The sequence below is a fragment of the Trichosurus vulpecula genome, chromosome 5, assembly GCF_011100635.1.
Source record: "Trichosurus vulpecula isolate mTriVul1 chromosome 5, mTriVul1.pri, whole genome shotgun sequence".
Lineage (NCBI taxonomy): Eukaryota > Metazoa > Chordata > Mammalia > Diprotodontia > Phalangeridae > Trichosurus > Trichosurus vulpecula.
Genome location: NC_050577.1, coordinates 274,681,798 through 274,699,540, shown reverse-complemented (window position 1 = coordinate 274,699,540; position 17,743 = coordinate 274,681,798). Strand labels below are relative to the sequence as shown.

The 17,743-nt window shown below is 39.7% G+C and overlaps 1 protein-coding gene and 1 long non-coding RNA gene across 2 annotated transcripts in view; both read left to right on the top strand.

Annotated features, from left to right (window-relative positions):
• Positions 1-6,905, top strand: part of DIP2B (disco interacting protein 2 homolog B) — a 195,102-nt gene extending 188,197 nt beyond the window's left edge. Inside the window, exon 38 of the mRNA XM_036759013.1 lies at positions 2,129-6,905. Coding sequence (XP_036614908.1) covers positions 2,129-2,381 — 253 coding nt within the window. The 3' untranslated portion in view covers positions 2,382-6,905. The remainder of the gene's footprint in view (positions 1-2,128) is intronic.
• An 8,133-nt stretch (positions 6,906-15,038) lies between these two features.
• On the top strand, positions 15,039-17,509 carry LOC118852374. Its single transcript, XR_005010533.1, has 3 exons — positions 15,039-15,144; positions 16,915-17,087; positions 17,473-17,509. It is a non-coding gene; the product is annotated as an uncharacterized LOC118852374 (long non-coding RNA).
• Positions 17,510-17,743: the final 234 nt, after the last annotated feature.

Below are 17,743 nucleotides of genomic sequence, written 5' to 3'. Positions count from 1 at the left end.
GTGAGTAGAGCATCGGCCCTTGAGTCAGGAGGATATGAGTTCAAATCCAGCCTCAAACACTTGATACACTTACTAGCTATGTGACCTTGGGGAAGTCACTTAACCCCAATCGCCCCACCTTCCCCCCTCAAAAAAAATTTAAAATGTAAAAACCCATGCTTAGCTTATGAACTGTACAAAAAAATAGGCATCAGCCCATATTTGGCCCGTGGGCCATAGTTTGCCAACTTCTGTTCTACTATATGGCTAGTTCCCAGTTGATAGTCACCCCCTCTTTGTTCTTTTTCTAGTTCTTTGTTGCTATGAATATTGTTGTCCTCAGGAGTTCTTCCCTGCTTTCTTTGACTTCTTTGTAACACAGACCTAGTAGTACTGTCACTCGGTCAGGGTATATACACAGTATTCGGTGGTTTGGGGGCTAGGGTTCCAAATTCCAAGCTAGAATGTTGTGGAAGGTAAAATGAGTTAAGGGAACTCTGATGAAGAGGCAGTGGCTTTTCTCGCCAAAGCCACTGTGTGTTCTCTTGATCCCATCCCTGCCCTCTAAAGCATCCTGTCTTTTTAATCTTCAGTACCCACTGATCTAATGACTCCTTTCCCTTGCCCTCAAACATATACTTGTTTCCCATCCTTAAAAAAATAAAACAACAACCAACCTTTACTAGACCCAACTATCCTCTCAAGCTATCATCCTTTTTTTTCTCAGCCAAATTCCCAGAAGAAGCTGTCTTCACTCATTGCCTCTACCTCATGTTCTCTTCTCAACTCTGTGCAGTCTGGATTTCAGCTTCCTCACTCACCTGAAAATGTTCTCTCCACCGTTACCAGTGATTTCTTAATTGCTAGATCTGAGGGTCATTTCTCAGTCCTTAGCTTAGACTTCTTTATTGATTTGACACTGTTGGCCACCCAAGGTAGGGGGTTTTGTGACATTGATCTCTCTTATTCTTTTATATATAATGTATATGTGTCTGTGTCTGTGTGTCTGTGTGTATGTACTTCCTCTTGGTGACCTCATCAGCTCCTATGGATTTAATTATCATTATGCTCATAGTCCCAGATCTACATATCTACCCATAGTCTCATTTCTGAACTCCATTTCCACATCATCAACCTAAATGTCTCACAGGTAACTTGTATTTTGTGTGTTCAAGACAGAAACCTCTTCTGAATTTCCCTAGTTCTCTCAGAGACACCGCTCTTCTTCTAGTCATTCAGCTTCACGACCACAGTGTAACCTACTTACACTAGCACTCCACTCATGACCCCTAACCTAGTTCAAGGCTCGTCAAGTCTTAATTGGACTTGTAATAGCCTCCTATCCGTCTTCTGCTCTAGCATCTTTCTCTAGTCTGTTTTCCACAGAGCTGCTGAATAATTTTCTAAAAGCCTAATTCTAACCATGTCTCTCCTCTACTCAGGAAACTTTAGAGGTGCAACTCTTACTTTATAGATCAAATATACACTATTCTATGGTCTCACATACTGGCACCGGCCTCCCTTTCTAATCTTTTTCTCATACAGTCCAAAAAGACCGGCCTTCTTACCATGCCTCAAACACAGCACTACATCTCAGCGGTCTTGAATTGGTGCCCTGATGCCTAGAAAGCGCTCCTCCCTTACTTCTACCTCTTGGAGTCCCTCGTTTCCTTCAAGTCTCAGCCAAAGCACCACCTTCTACTTAAATTCTCTCCTGATCTCTCTCGATGCTAGCACCTTTCCCTCAAAGTTATTCTGTATCTCTTTTGTATATATATTGTATATTCCTATATAATATGTACAGGTTGTCTCTCCTAGCTAGATTTAAATTCCTTGATGGCAAGGACAGATTTGTTGTCATCTTTGTACTCCCAGCACGTAGCATGGTGCCTAGCACATAGTAGATGCTTAATAAATGCTTGTTCATTGAGCTGAGTAGATGCGTTGAGCTACTTTCAGGCTCTTCTAGAATTAAGTCTTTACATAGAGAGCTTTGTTATTTGTTAGGAAATATTTTGACCACTAAAATAGTCAAACATAAATATAAGCATGCATCCTAAACATTATCCCTGCCACTGCTTCCTTTTGAGCCTAGGTTTATTATCATGTTATCAACGCCTGTGTTAATTCACTATCATTGAAATTTCAGTGCTGTGTTCACATGGACCAACTTGCTCGTGGTGGTTGTGGAACTGTGTGGCTGTGAGCAAGAAGCCCTGGATCTGGTCCCTTTGGTGACTAACGTGGTCTTGGAAGAACATTACCTCATTGTTGGAGTTGTGGTTGTGGTGGACCCAGGCGTCATCCCAATCAATTCCAGAGGAGAGAAGCAGCGGATGCACCTCCGAGACAGCTTTCTGGCAGATCAGTTGGATCCTATCTATGTGGCTTATAATATGTAGTTATGCATCATGGGCATGTAGCCAGTTCCTCAGAACCATGAAAGCCAAAGGCCTGAGACTGGGTCACTATTGCCATCTTTTAAAAAAAAAAAAAGCTAAAAACAAGTACTAATACTTGCTATAAAATGATTTGAGGTGGATACTTTATTTCCTTCATCTCATCCTGTGGGATTCTTCAATCATGTGACAAACAGGAAAGGGAAATTCATTTGGTAGCAAATGAAAAAAAGAAAAGTTAATATTTTACTCGGGGTGACCTTTAACATTGACGATGTAAGCAGCACGTTACTAAAGCCTTTGCTAAATGGGTGTTACATTTTTTCATCTGTTGTACATACTTGTATTTTTATCTAATGCTGTTTTAGAATTTTGCAAAGGGATTTATTAACATAAAGGAAATAGTCTGAGTTCCACAGTTCTCCATCATATACTGTATTTTGCAGTTATACTGTAGCTAGTGCTTTGGGGCTTTGTTAACATGGGGTTATACAGAATACTTACAGTCATGCCATAAGCAAATTGGATGACTCGTTAAATCTAAAAATAATGTCATCATACATACACACACATGCACACGTCTAAAATTTAAAGGGTTTTTGCCTATATTTTTAAACTGTAAATAATAGTATGCATAATTCAGTGCAAAAAAAAAAGGCTATTGTATAACTACAGCCACCAAAGTAGAAACATTTAGGGATTGTAATTTTAAGATTCTTAACATTTAATTAGTTAGACAACTAAGAAATGTTAAGTTGGATGCAGGTTTCCATTGCACACTGTACTGTGACTTTGCTGGCTGGCATGTTTTATAAGATCAAGCTGCCTGTGCTTGTATTTAAAGCCCATTTGCCTTTAGAGTGAACTTAATTTTTAAACATTAATCCTGTTTCTTCTGCAAGTTGACCAATTAAAAGTCTCACTTTACAAAACAAACTATTCAAAGCACCAAGAAAAAACTGGCATCCTGGGGAGATACCAGTCCCTACTATCCCCAGTTTTGAAATTATGCTTTTCAATTTGATTAATTGGGTGTCAAAACTTCCTAAAGTCAGTGAATTTCCTCTTCCCCAGCCCTGTTGCTCCTTTGTAGTGAAACTTCTATTTACAATTTCCACATACAGTTTCTCTTTTAAAACTGGAAAGTTCCTTCTGATTTTCCACTCCGTGGGAGCCAGTGGGGGAGGGGAGGGGGGAGTTTATCAGGTGGAAACTATGCATATGTGGTTGGGGGGAGGGGGGGAGTTGAGAAGGGAGTGAGATAAGTAGCCAATGCATTGCAACAGAAATAAAAAGTTCAATGTAGGCCAACTCCTTTGAATGCTATCATAGCCAGCCTTAGAAAAATACTCATAAGGGAACCCTGTTTTATGCAAAACACACTGTTTTGGAATAACTGTGGTGCCCAGGCCTAGCAGACTAAAAGAGCCAAATTTGCCTCTGGCTCAGTTTCCCTTTTTGGTCTGATCCTTCATGTATTCGAACATAGTTGGATTCTATTATTTTTTTCTTACAGAAATATTTTTTAAAATTAAAAAAAAAAAAAGAACCACCAAACCCTCAAAGTGAATAAGACTTTAGAATGGTTCTCTTGGATCCATCTAGTCTATTGTGTAAATACTTACTTACTCTATTTTAATAATGCATATTATTTACCCCAGTGTAACATCATGTAAACTAAGTATGTTTTTAAACGATTTTTAAGACTTGTATTTACCCTGAAAATAAGGTTTATAATGCAGAGACAGACCCTTCTCTATAGCAGTGCTGTCAAGTGCTGCGTAAACACAGTCCTATGACTTGAAGCCACTTTATTACTATCCTTTTCATTGTCCTCATTTCTTTTCTTCTCATTCTCCAACAAGGGCAGGCCCAAAAACATTTTCCAGTTGCAGATCTGTTTTTTAATATTTTAAGTAAATTTAAATTTGCAATGTGAGAGGCTCTGGCATGTGTAGGAAAAGCAAGACAAACATGAAACTTCTATGCATGCAGATAAATGGTTTCATTTTCAAGTACAATAGTTTGCTAATGTTTGGCATGATTTAAAAGATACATATACATACACACGTATGTGTATGTATACACACACACACACACACACACACACACACACACACACACACACACCAGTGATTCATTCTGGACAAAGCAGAGGGCCATAGCAACTGTTTTAAAAGAACTGCCTTTCTCTGTAATCTTCCCAATTCTGAAGGAAAAAAATATATAAAATATTATAAATCATACTTGCAAAAGTTAGAAAGGAGACATGTAGACTCATCCTTTCACAAAAGATATTCCATTACGAGCAGAAGAGTATAGGCAACTTTGAGGGCTGATTGTTCAGGTTGTGGGTTGAATAGATTTTGTATTTCTTCAGGTCTGTAGCTTCTCTTTAACAGTCCTGCTCCTGCTTTTGTGGCCATTTCACTGCTTTTGATCAATGTCTGCGTTATTCTGTGACTATCCCTTCTAGTCATAGAATTTGGAAATCACATAGCTAGGAGATCATCTGCTCCGACCTCATGCCCATTAGATGAACCCTCTATACGACATGTGCCATAGAGGGGGTCATCCAACCTCTGCCTGAAACCTCCAGTGATGAGGAACTCACTACCTCATGAGGCAGCCTGTTCCATTTTTGTACAGCTCTAATTGTTAAACAAGTCTTCCATAGATTGATCTGCCTCCCTGTAGCTTCCTGGGGCTTCCTTCCTTTAGGGTAGCTATACCCTTAGGGCATAGGACTCCTAAGCCTTGTTAAAAGAGGGTTCTTCTGGAGCCAAGCAGAATAAGTCTTATCTCTTACACATCCCTTCAGATACTTGAAGACAGCTGTCATTAGATTCAATTCAACTCATGTTTATGTTAATTAAGCACCTACTGTGTACAGAGCACTTTGTGTGTCTCTAAATCTTCCCTTTTTCAGGCTGTGTCCCTAGTTCTTACAACCATTGCTTAGATGATTGGATTTCAAGGGTTACCATTCAAGTTACCTTCCTTTGGATACAGTCCAGCTTATTAAATCCCTCCTAAAATTTGGTATAACTGAGAGTTTTCAACAACAAGAAAACTTTCCTCTTTAACATACTCCTGCTCTTGCAGTAAGAACAATATCCCATGGTGTCACTTGACTTTGTGGTGGGACTTGCTTATAAGCTTTTATATATGTACAGACCCCCTTGGCAGTCTGATGAAGCCCATGGGCCCCTTCTCAGAATCATGTTTATAAATACATAAGATAAAAAATACATAGGACTGCAAAGGAAACTAATTATCTTGAAATACAGTTATCAAAACACATTTTCAAGTTCCTTGACCTCAGGTTAAAAACTCCTGCTCTGAAAGCTGTTACGGCAATTCATTTTCCTCAATGGTATTTGTGTGTATACATACATATGTGCATGTGTGCATATGATGTATGCATATATATGCTCATATATATATTTACTTTTTTAAAGTCATCTACTGCACATAGCCTAGGTCTCTAGGACACACTGCCTGTGTTCCCTTGCAAAAGTTGCAGATGGAAATGGAGAAGAAAATTTGTATTTTCATTTACTAAATGAATGAGTTTTCATCTCAGTCCGAAGAGATCCATTCATCAAATTGAGACCCTTATTATTAAAACTGCAAAATAAGGCAATAAAGGCAGCCTCTTTGGAAGAGTGCCTGGAGATGAAGAACATTTATAGGGAGCTAAATAAGTTTTGTGTCTATATCTTTATGACACTAAAGCTCTGGAGTTCAGTGACTAGCATAGCAAGATTGGCATTAAGAATGCTTCTTATTGCACAATGGGCTATTTTCTCCCTAGTACAAGTCCTTCCTTCCCTCAGATCCTTAGAAAGTTGCTTTGCTTCTGGTTATCAGGGACCATAGCCTTCCTAATAGTTATCACTTTAGGATAGCCCTTGGGAAAATTTGGCACAATGCTTGGCTCAAACAAAAAACCTAAGACCCTAGCATTTGTGTTATGGTATTTGCCCTAGGCATGGTGCTGGATCTCTTGGCCAAATAAACCACTTTCCTTAGGAATCCAGGAATCTTTCAGACTAAACCAAGGAGGAGTCATGCTAACCTCATCTTGTTGCTCTCAAGCTCCAGAATGATCTATGCCTTAGCATTGTTTTTGTTGTCTGCTGTAGTGTACTGGTGGCAAGAGAAATTGGAGCATGAAGCTACAATACTCTTAAAACACAAGTCTTTTCCTTTATCATTTTTGTGACCTTCCTGATTTAGTCTTATGTAGATGGGCCATGTTATTTGTCCAGAGGATGAGATTGTAAAGATATGAGAATAATTTTTTTTTAGTCCTAAATGCAGTTTTTGTTTACTTTCTGTCAAATATTTACCAGTGTCAAATTCAAACTATAATACTATGTAATTATGTATAAAGTTTTTTTTTATTTATTTGAAATTAGACTAGATATACATTTTTTAAATTTAACATCTGGCTGGACAGTGTTCTATTAATTCATTGAATGTGTTTCCTTTGTCTTGTGTTAATAAATATTGATGCCTGTTTGTGTACGTAATCACTCCACTGGGTGGGAGGGTTGTCTGGGTAGAGTCTGGTACATTCAATCTCAAGTGGCAACAAAACCTCCCAGCCATTTCCTGAAAGTAACAAGTAATGCAAGAAATTATAATGATGATGATAGTACCTTTTATTTGTATAGCTACAGTATACAAAGTACCAAACATATTTATTTGTGGTCCTTACAACATTCCTGGGAGGGAGATAGTACCGATATTATTGTCATCCCCATTTTACTGTGGAAATTTAGACTGCTGAAGTGATTTACCCAAGGTCACTGCTAACAGAAATAGGGCTTGAACCAAGGTCTTCTGATTAAAACTACATGGTTTTGAGAGAACTGGACATAGAGATCCCAAACCTGTTAAAAGAAGAGTGGATGAAGAAAGCCAAAAAAAAAAAAAGTCATTATTTTGAAACCAGGTAATCTCATGCTAGTTCATTAGAGAGGAATAATTTTTTTTATGATTTTTTAAAAAATTTATTTTTAACATTCTTTTAAAATTGTGAGTTCAGATTCTCTCCCTCACGCCAGCCCTTCCCCCGCCCCCAGGGCAAACAATATGATACCAATTTCACATATCAATTATACAAGCAATATGATGTCAATTATACATAAATCATGCAAAACATTATTTCCATATTAGCCATGTTACCCAAAAAAGCAAGAAAAATAAAGTGAGAAAACTATGCTTCAGTGATTGAACATGTATTATATATATATATCAAATTGCTTACTGTCTCAGGGAAGGGGGAGGTGAGGGAGGAAGAGAGAAAATTTGGAACTCAAAATTTGTTTAAAATGAATGTTAAAAATTGTTGTTTTTTTTAAAGCACTCAATTCATCAGTTTTCTCTCTGGAGGCAGACAGCATTTTTCATCATGAATTCTTCAGAATTGGATCATTGTGTTGATCAGAGTAGCTGGGTCTTTCATAGTTAATCATCATTACAGTATTGCTGTTACTATGTACAATGATCTGGTTCTGTGCGCTTCACTTGCATCAGTTCACATAGGTCTTCCCATTTTTTGTTCTGAAACCATCCCCCTCGGCACAATAGTATTCCATCAAAATCATATGCCACAACTTGTTTAGCCAAATTGATGGACATCCTCTCAATTTCCAATTCTTTGCCACCTCAAAAAGAGCTGCTATAAATATTTTTGTACATACAGGTCCTTTTTCTTTGATCTCTTTGGGGTACAAACCTAGTAGTACTATTGCTTGGTCAAAGAGTGTGCACAGTTTTATAGCTCTTTGGCAGAGTTCCAAATTGTTCTCTAGAATAGTTGGACCATTTCACAACTGCACCAACAGTCTGTTAGTGTACTTATTTTCCCACATAGAGAGGGGAACAACTGATAACCTACTTTCCCACTGTAACAGTAAGGCAATAATAACAATATAGATGATAATTGTCAAAATGCCTATTTAGTTCTGTATCACAAAGTATACGAGACTCTCCACATAGAAGGTAGAAGAAGTAAACCATTTATTCAGACGCCAGAGAACCATATCCCACAAGCAGTCCCCAATCAGTCCACTTCATCATAACAGCAAGGAACCTAAAACATTCAATACACAATATAAGAACCTGGAGTCTTGCCATCCCAAAACCTCTCCAACCCTCAAGGACAAAGTCACAGTACAGCTAAGTTGGCCTGTTCAGTTCTAACAATCACAAGGGCAGTCATTAGCAGTCATAACATCTCTTTCTCCCTCTCAGCATTTCCAGTGACATAACTTCCTTTTCTTGTCAGGAAGCTCCTCCTACCACATGTGTCTTAGGCTTCTGTGACATAAGCAGGTCACATGGCCTATTAATGGGTGGGAAAGATCTTAAATCTAATTGCTACTACACCCACTCACATTAACAACACACCTAATTTTATTTTTACCTTCTAATTACTTTTCTAATAGCATCTGTAGGATTTCTGTTTCCCTAAATGAGCTTATTTTTGTCTGTTATTTCCCAATTTCAAAAAAGGAAAATCATGGTGAGAGCCATAGAATCTACCCACCAAAAAAATAACCATTTCTATCCTATGAGTATAATAAAGATATGCCATTTCTCATTGTGGCTTTGGAAAAAATCATTTAACATAAGCCTTCTTTTTCAGTATGTAAAATAAGCATTTTCCTTTGAAAGAGGTCAAATTTGGCCATGTTTTGAAAACATCAAAGTGTCCATTTAAGATTTTTCAGGAGCTAATTTGGGGGGGCGGGGGGATGGGGGTGGCGTTGCTTATATTCCTCATCTTTGTTCTGTGAACTGTTCATTTGTGCTTCTGTCAGCGAATACTGCTGAGAGGCAAAAACCTATAGCATTTTTTAATGTTAATAGCTTAAAGATTTGGCGGAGAAAGAGGTTAAATCTGACAAAAGTGGAAGTTTAGTTTTAAATGTCCCCAGTTTACAGATAAATTGAGTTGACTTTTCAATAATGAATCTGCTTAGTTTACCCCTGTGTGAAACTGGTAAATGCAACATAGAGACCAGCTATTTTGGGGTTTCAGTTTTTAAAAAATTCTGCTGGTTGCTTTTCCCTTCAGTCAGTTCAGTTCAGCAAATCTGAGCATCTACTATGACCCAAGCTAATAAAGTTGCTTTGTTTTGCTTCTGATTTTAATCAGCATAGTGCTTAGCACTTTGTAGGTGCTTAAATCATTGTTGAAGTAAATTGGTGCTAAATTAACCGACACAAATGGAGATTGTGAACTAAATTAGACATTCAAGAGCATGTTGGAAAGCTAGAAGTGATAAGGACATCTTTAGGTAATTCATGTCACGCTAGTAAGAGTAGTCCAAGCTGCTTATCAGATATTATTGGATAGACGTTGCTGCCGTCAACTTCCCTGACACCTGTACATAACCCAAATTAGATTTTACCTGTTGGAAAAATGCTTAGGGAGTTCTGAGATTATTGAATTAAACAGCTTGCTAGGCAGCTACCATGTACTGGGAATAGGAAGCTAAAAAAACAGTTCCTGGTGGGAGGGTGGGGTAGGGATACAGATTAGATTTATTTTAGAGCTTGGCTATGTGGATACCAATACACAACAAAAACAGACAAGAAGGTTGCTGGGGGAGGTAAAAAAGTAGTCCAGGAAAGTCAGCAGCTAAGCCAGGTGCAGATAGATATACAGGGTATCCCAAAAGTCTTAATACAGTTCTAAATTTTAATAGGAAGTATAAACTATAAATTTACTCAAAAAATCAGTTTATTTAAATTTACAATATTTCTTGAATTTTGAATAATGTTTTTAACTTAAATTTCAGCAAGATACGGAGGGTCCCTAGTAATCATGCATTGTGTATTCAACAGTTCTAAGACCTCTGGATCAATAAAGGTGGTCTTCCAGTTGGCTACCCTGGTCACCTGAACTATTGCCATTGGCAAATGGTGTATGCATCTAAACCTCAGGAGTGTAAAATGTAATCCTTTCAGTCACTGAGCAGCAACTGATGAAAGTTTTTTGACTAGATAAATGTGTATATATAGCACAGGAAGATTATAAGGTTATGTTGAATTTTAAAGGGAAATATTTTAAATGTTTAAAACTTTTCAAATATTTTTACATTGATAGCATTTCTAATTCTGAAGTTAAATCTTAAAGCATTACTAAGACTCTGGGCATCAAGCTGGCCCAGTGGATAGAGAGCCAGGCGTGGCATCAGGAGGACTCATCAAATCTGGACTCAGACACTTACTAGCTGTGTGACCCTGGGCAAGTCACTGTAAAATGATCTGGATTAGGAAATAGCAAACCACTACAGTATCTTTGCCAAGAAAACCCCAGATGGGGTCACAAATAGTCAAGACATGACTGAACGACAAAAAGACTTTGAGACGCCGTGTGTGGTGCGTGTGTGTACAAACACAGGATAGGTAAATACACAAGTAAAAACAAGGTATTTTGGGAAGACATTTTTAAAAAGGAAGAAAAGAGAGAAGGGAATCATGGAGAAGGTAAGTGCCTGAGTTGAGCTCTAAAAGGAAGGATTCTACGAGGTGATGAGGATGAGTTCGAGGCAGGAAGAACAGCTTGTCCAAATGCACCGAAGAAAGAAATTGAATTTCAATTTCAGATTAACAATTAGCTGTCCATCTTGTTTGCCACATAGAGTGCGAGAAGGACAATAATATGAGATAGAATTAGAAAAGTAGGCTGAAGTAATGTTTTTAAATGCCACACTAAGTCAACTAGCACTTATTATTGGGAATACCAAGAGGGGCCTGTTTTAATAGAGCGCACAGTCTAATGGGGAAGACAGCAGGCAGACAAAGCCCTTAGTGGTGTCAAACAAATAGAAATAGACCCTGGTGAGCTGTATATGGAAACCTGCAAATTCACATTACACATTGTTGTATTCCTAATCACTGTGTTAAGCACTTCCCAATACATTTTAGTCAGGTTCAGCCCCCTCAGAGGAACACCAAGATGAAAAAAGTCTTGCAAAAGGGGAGACTTTAGCCAACAGAAGGAAACCCGAGAAAACAGATAGAGATGAAGGGGGAAAGAAATCCAGCCACAACAGACAACCAGTGAAAATACTGGGAGTTGGGAGAGGGAATGTCCTGGGTGTGGAGAAGCAAGGAGAGTGGTGCCACTAAATTGTACAGTATGTGGAGGAGAGTAAAGAGTAAGAGTGGGATGGGGCAGCCGGGTGGTGCAGTGAATAGAGCAGCAGCCCTGGAGTCAAGAGGACCTGAGTTCAAATTTGACATAAGACACTTGATAAGTCACTTAATCCCAATTGCCTGGCCCTCTACCCTCTTAAAAAAAAAAAAGACTGAAGAATGAAGGAGCCAGGTTGTGAAGGGCTTTACAAGGTCAAATAGATTTTACATTTGATCCTGGAGGAAATAGGGAGTCACTGGAGTTTATTGAATAAGAGGGTGAGGTGGTCAGATGGAGGGGGCCAGCTCTGAGAAAGTCCATTCTGGCATTAAATACAGGCCAGAGGCCTGTTCTTGCCCTTGTGCTGATAACTCAGCATGTGGGCTCTCCATCCCTCCCTCCGAATACACGTGCTGCTCAGGATGAAGGCCCTTCAAGCCTCATGGGTACACACCCGCTCTCTCCAAAACCCCACCTGTGGGCTATTAACACAATATTGTTTACGGCGAAAGGGGAACAAAAGCACGAGGAAGTCATGCATTATGCAAATGCCTCACATGTGGATTTGTTAATTCTGCTTGCCTAAAAGGTATATAAGCCCTGTTCCTCAATTAAATAAATGGAGCTGTTCTTTACTCTTCCGCCTGGCCCGAGTTTTTCTTTTTACTCTCTGCAGCATTCGGCCATCTCCAGCCATTTTGATGCCACAGCCACTGGTAGCAGTCAGACCTGCATTTTAAGAAGGTCACTTTGACAGCTGAATAGAGGATAGAGTAGGACAGACTTGAGACAGGAAGACCAACCAGGAGGTTGATGAGGGCCTGCAACAGGGTGGTTCCTTGTATTCCAGAGGCAATAGGGAGCCACTTAAGACTTCTGATCTTTGATCTAGGCAGTGATTAGTCAGATCTGAGTTTTAGGAAGATTATTAATCTGACTGCCATCTCAGGGTAGGAACAGAAATAAATTTTATTCAGTTCTCGAGAATTGGGCATCCCCCGCTAGAGCGAATCCAGCAAGGAAGGCGCTTTACAAGGGGTTAGGTACCCATAATTATACCTAACACAAGAGAATTCCCACCCACCTCTGACCCTTCTCACCATTGGCTGAGGGGTGGGCTTACAATCTGAGCATGAAAGCTAGACAAAGAACTGGGAAATTAAGGCACAGAAACTCCAATTCCCATTTCCTTAGTTAATGATTACAACTGAGGTGACATCTGTAAATCTAATGAAGGAGAATAGGAAAAGGGGAGGGGGAGACCCTCTCCATTCTTTACAGTAGAGAAAAACAGGACATTATGACCCTGTTCTTACTAAGCAAATCTTTAAACCAGAACCAGAAGAAAGATCAAAAAGTTTCAGGGTAAACTTTCCCAGAGGCTGAGCCATCAGACTCTCATGGCCTCAGAATTTTTCCGCTTCCCTATTTCTTGATTTTTAAACATTTCTTAGTGTGTGTGTATATATATATATATGTATTTATACATATCTTCCCTGTGAAGTCTTCACATTTTATTTACCTCACACAGTATCAAGGCATGCAGTCTATACATATATACATATATATGTATGTATGTATGTATGTATTTATACATATCTTCCCTGTGAAGTCTTCACATTTTATTTACCTCACACAGTATCAAGGCATGCAGTCTGGACCCAGTTCAGTCTTAGAGAAACCTGCTTCTAATGAGAGGGAGTAAGCTCTCTGTCCTCACAATCTTCAGCTCATTAAATCCCCTGGCATAGTGCACAAATTTTACTTTTATGTTATGGCTCACTTCCAGGCCCTCCGTAAAAGGAGGGGGGAAATAAAAACGGACACTCAATGCACAGAATGAATCACCTACATAGCATTTCCTATACACAAAAAGGAATGTGTTTAGCACAACCGGAGCTCTAGGTGGTGAAATGGAGAGAGTACTGGGCTTGGAATTAGAAAGACATCTTGAACTTGAACTCATGAGTTCAAATCTCACCTTAGACACTTTCTAGCTGTGCGACCCTGGGCAAGTCACTTAGTTATGTTTGCCTTAGTTTCCTCATCTGTAAAATGAGCTAGAGGAGGAAACAACCCCAAAACACAAATGGGGTCATGAAAAGTCAAACACTCCCTAATAACAACAAACCTCAGCTTGCTCAACAAGTGTCCATTTGACAAAAACTTAGGTAATTCTGATTCAGAAACAATTTATATAGCCCTTGTTCTGATGTTCATCACAATATATGGAGATTGACTGTACCATTAAGAGCTAGAGAGAGCTTGAAGGGGATGTTGAGAAGATTAGTTTAAAAAGTCAGTTTACAAAATAGTTTGACCAACTTCTCCCTGTGGAGTCCAGGAGAGTATCTCTCTTATCTTTTATTCTTGAGGAGCTATGAAAAAATCTGAGGAGAAAAGTTTTATCTATTATACAAAAAAGACCTGTGAAGAATCTATGGAGAAGACAGAATGAAAGGTGAGGATAGACTTCCTTCCTTCTTGTTAAAACTGTCTAAGGTATTATTTTATAAGAAAATCCAATAAAGACAATTCTATCAAGAGAAGCTAAATCTCCTTTCACAGCTGAAAAGAAATAAAAAGAGGATGAGAAGAAACTTCTTACTCAGTACTATTGCAACTGTGGTGTAATTTTTAGAAAAAAAATATCCGAAGAGCATGAAGTCATTTATCATTATATTAAGGGTTTGAGGTGACAGGATGTAACATTGGTTAGAGACAAAATGTAAATAGTTATATACATATATGTATGTATTATATATATTTCAAATCTACTTGTTAATAAATTGCATATATTTAGTTATAATACTAATTTAATCATAGATAAATAAGGATACTATTGGGACAGGTTCCGTCTGTTCATTCATTAACACTAAGTGAATTAATTCATTAATATTAAATGAAGTGGGATAGTGAAGCTAACTAGTGATAAACATTGCATTTTGGTTAGTGAGAAATTATAATGAGAAATTGAATTATAATGAAAATAAATTATATATAATATATAGAAATTTTCTATATATGTATGTATGTATATATGCATATACGTACATATATATGTACATCCACCCACACATCACCTAGACAATTGTGGAACTTGGGAGGATAAAATTAAATACATAGCAATGAATGAAATGGCACATGGAGAATTAAACTAAATTAAAGGTGAGGTGCCGAGAGCGCTAAACCACTTCGTTTAGGAGTACATTTTAACAACCTGCTACATGGATACAATACTGTTACTCTCTACTGGGAGACTGAAACTCAAATTTCAGAACATAAATCAGTTTATAAGGTTGCTCTTAAGCATTTTTCATTTCCACCAAGGTCTATACTGCCCCTCCACCCCAAACCCAAACCTCTGAACTTCAAGTTGAATCACTTCCAAAGTTAACCCCTCCTACATCTGTCGCAACCAGTCACTCCTTCCATTAGACCCGGGACCTTTGAACCTCATGAGATCATGAGATCAAACCTCTGAATCCAGACACTTCCACCTGGAAGTTGACGCACATTCACCCACTCAGCAAAGGAAAACAGCATAAAAGGTAGCCAGAGGTGCGGGCGCAGGATTGAGCCTCGTATGGGATCTGCAGTGAGGTGAGAGAGATCACAGCCCATCTCTCCGCCCTTTCCCAGGGAATCTGTTATGCCCACTATTTGCCTCAAAGAAAGTAGGCAGCTGCTGGCTCAGGTAGAGCTCTTAGCCAGGATTCAGAAAACCTGAGCTCAGACACGGCCTCAGACCCTGACCAGCTGGATAACCTCTGTGTGCTTCAGCTTCCTCAGCTCTAAGATGGAGCTAACAGCACCAGGATCGTTGTGAGGATCAGACAAAATAGTATTTGCAAAAAGTACTTAACCCAGTGCCTGGCGTGCAGTAGGTGCTATTTTAAATAGATGCTTTTCCCTTTCCTTCTCCTACCCGGTTCATATGAGTTAGTAACTATCTCTTCTTTCTACTGATAGAGCACCCCACCTCCTGTTGCAGTCATGGGGGCAGGATGGAAAGGGAGTGAGACTGAGAGGCCACTCATACAAGACCATCACATAGCTGGAAGAAGTCCCCAAATCATAATAACAGCTAACATTCATGGAGTCCTTACTATGTGCCAGGCCTGTACTGTGCCAAACGTTTTACAATGATTATCTCATGCCATCCTAACGACAACCCTGGGAGGGGAGGCGCTACGTTTATCCCGATTTTATACATGAGGAAACAGAACTCGAGTGATTTACCCAGCGTCACAGAGCAGCTATCAGTGTCTGAGGCTACATTTGAACTCGGCTCTTCCTGATGCCAGGCCCACCACTCTACCCGTTGCATCATCTCTCTGCCCCTTGTGTCTGCTTGACCAATGACAACCAGGGTGGGCAGCTTCGAGCACGCTTTATGGAGGAGGTGACCTCTGCTGTATATAGCATGCTCTGTTCATTTTATAGATGTGGAAACTGAGTCCTAAAGAGGGGAAATGATTTGCCTAGAGTGAAATATTTAGTTAATAATAAAGCTAGGAAGTAATTAAAATTCAGTCTACTGACTTCTGGTCCAGGTATTCTTGGCTACAGTATAGCTGGGATGCTACAAACAACTGTCATACGTTGCCTTCCATTTTATTGGGTTATATTAAAGCTGTTATTGTTCAGTTGTGAACCACTCTTTGTGACCCCATTTGAGGTTTTCCTGGCAAAGATACTGGCGTAGTTTGCAATTTCCTTCTCCAGCTTTTTTTTAATGCTTTTTTAATTTTTTTAATTTTTATTTTTCGCAGTGGGGAAGGCAGGGCAATTGAGGTTAAGTGACTTGCCCAAGGTCACACAGCTAGTAAGCAGGTCAAGTGTCTGAGGCCGGATTTGAACTCAGGTCCTTCTGACTTCGGGGCGCGTGTTCTACTCACTGTGCCACCTAGCTGCCCCTCTCCAGTTTCTTTTACAGATGAGAAACTGAGGCAAACAGGGTTAAGTGACTTGCCCATGGTCACACAGCTAGTGAGTGTCTGGGGCCAGATTTGAACTCACTGAGTCTCTGAGACCACATTTGAACTCAGGAAGATGTCTCCCTGACTCCAGGCCCAGCATCCTATCCACTGTAACACCTGGCTCCATATGCTAAAGTGGAAATACATTTTCTTTGCTACTGATCACCAAATGTCACTCACAGGGCAGGCAAGCCAGCCTAGCTGAAGCAGCAGAGCACCCAGAGGGGGAAAGTGGAAACTGCATGTATCAGTAAAGGTGAACCAACACCATTACCCTGACTACCATCTCCTCTCAGATCCTGACAAATTAGCCAAGGAACTAATCCCAAGAGTCTTAAAAATTGTATCCAATGTTCCCTGAACCACCAGGCTGTTTCCATCTTCCCATCAGCACCAACAACAACTGCTAATCAAGCACCACCAACAGGCAGATGGATACAAGAGCCCTGGCAGAGGCAGCCCTCCTCAGGTTACTGGGTCTGCTTCCAGTCTAGCGCTCACAACCATCATCTGGGGAAGCACCTCCTGCGGAGAAGGGAACAGCTACTGCCCCTCACAAGACAGGTAAGCCAGACTAGCTAAACTGGTGGGGCACCTGGAGGAAAGGAAGGAGTCAGTGTGCAACAGGTCAAATCCCCCCTACCACCTCCATCACTATCTCCCCTCAGACACTGATAGAGATAGCCCTGCACTCCGAACCCAGGAGCTTTTGGAATGGCAATGTTTCCAGCCCAGTTTCAGCAGCTGTCCTCCCGGGAAGCAGCCCCTGTGGGCATGCAGCCTGGCATTGCTCCTGCAGCTGCTACAACTGCTATTGAAGACCCAGAAAGAAAGTTCTTATCACCAAAGTCCTTGGCACCACAAAATAGCCTAATAACAGAAACTGATAGGATTTTATCAGTGGAAATACATTTTTAAGAGTTTATTACCATCTGCTTTGGGGCTACAGGACCTTTCCTTCTGACTTGAAGCTGAAACCTCCCCACTTCCTTCTTTAGAAGGTAAGTTTCTTGAGAGCATGGACTATCTGACTTTTCTGTTTGTATTGTATTGCTTAGCTCAGTCCTTTATACATCATAAGCACTTGAGTCATTCATTCGGTAAAGACTACGATTCTTATCCTCTTGCACGATCATTTCCATAGGACTTGGAGATTTTCATAAAGAATGACAGCGGTTTGAATCCAACATCTGACATTAGCTGTGTAACACTGTGTAAGT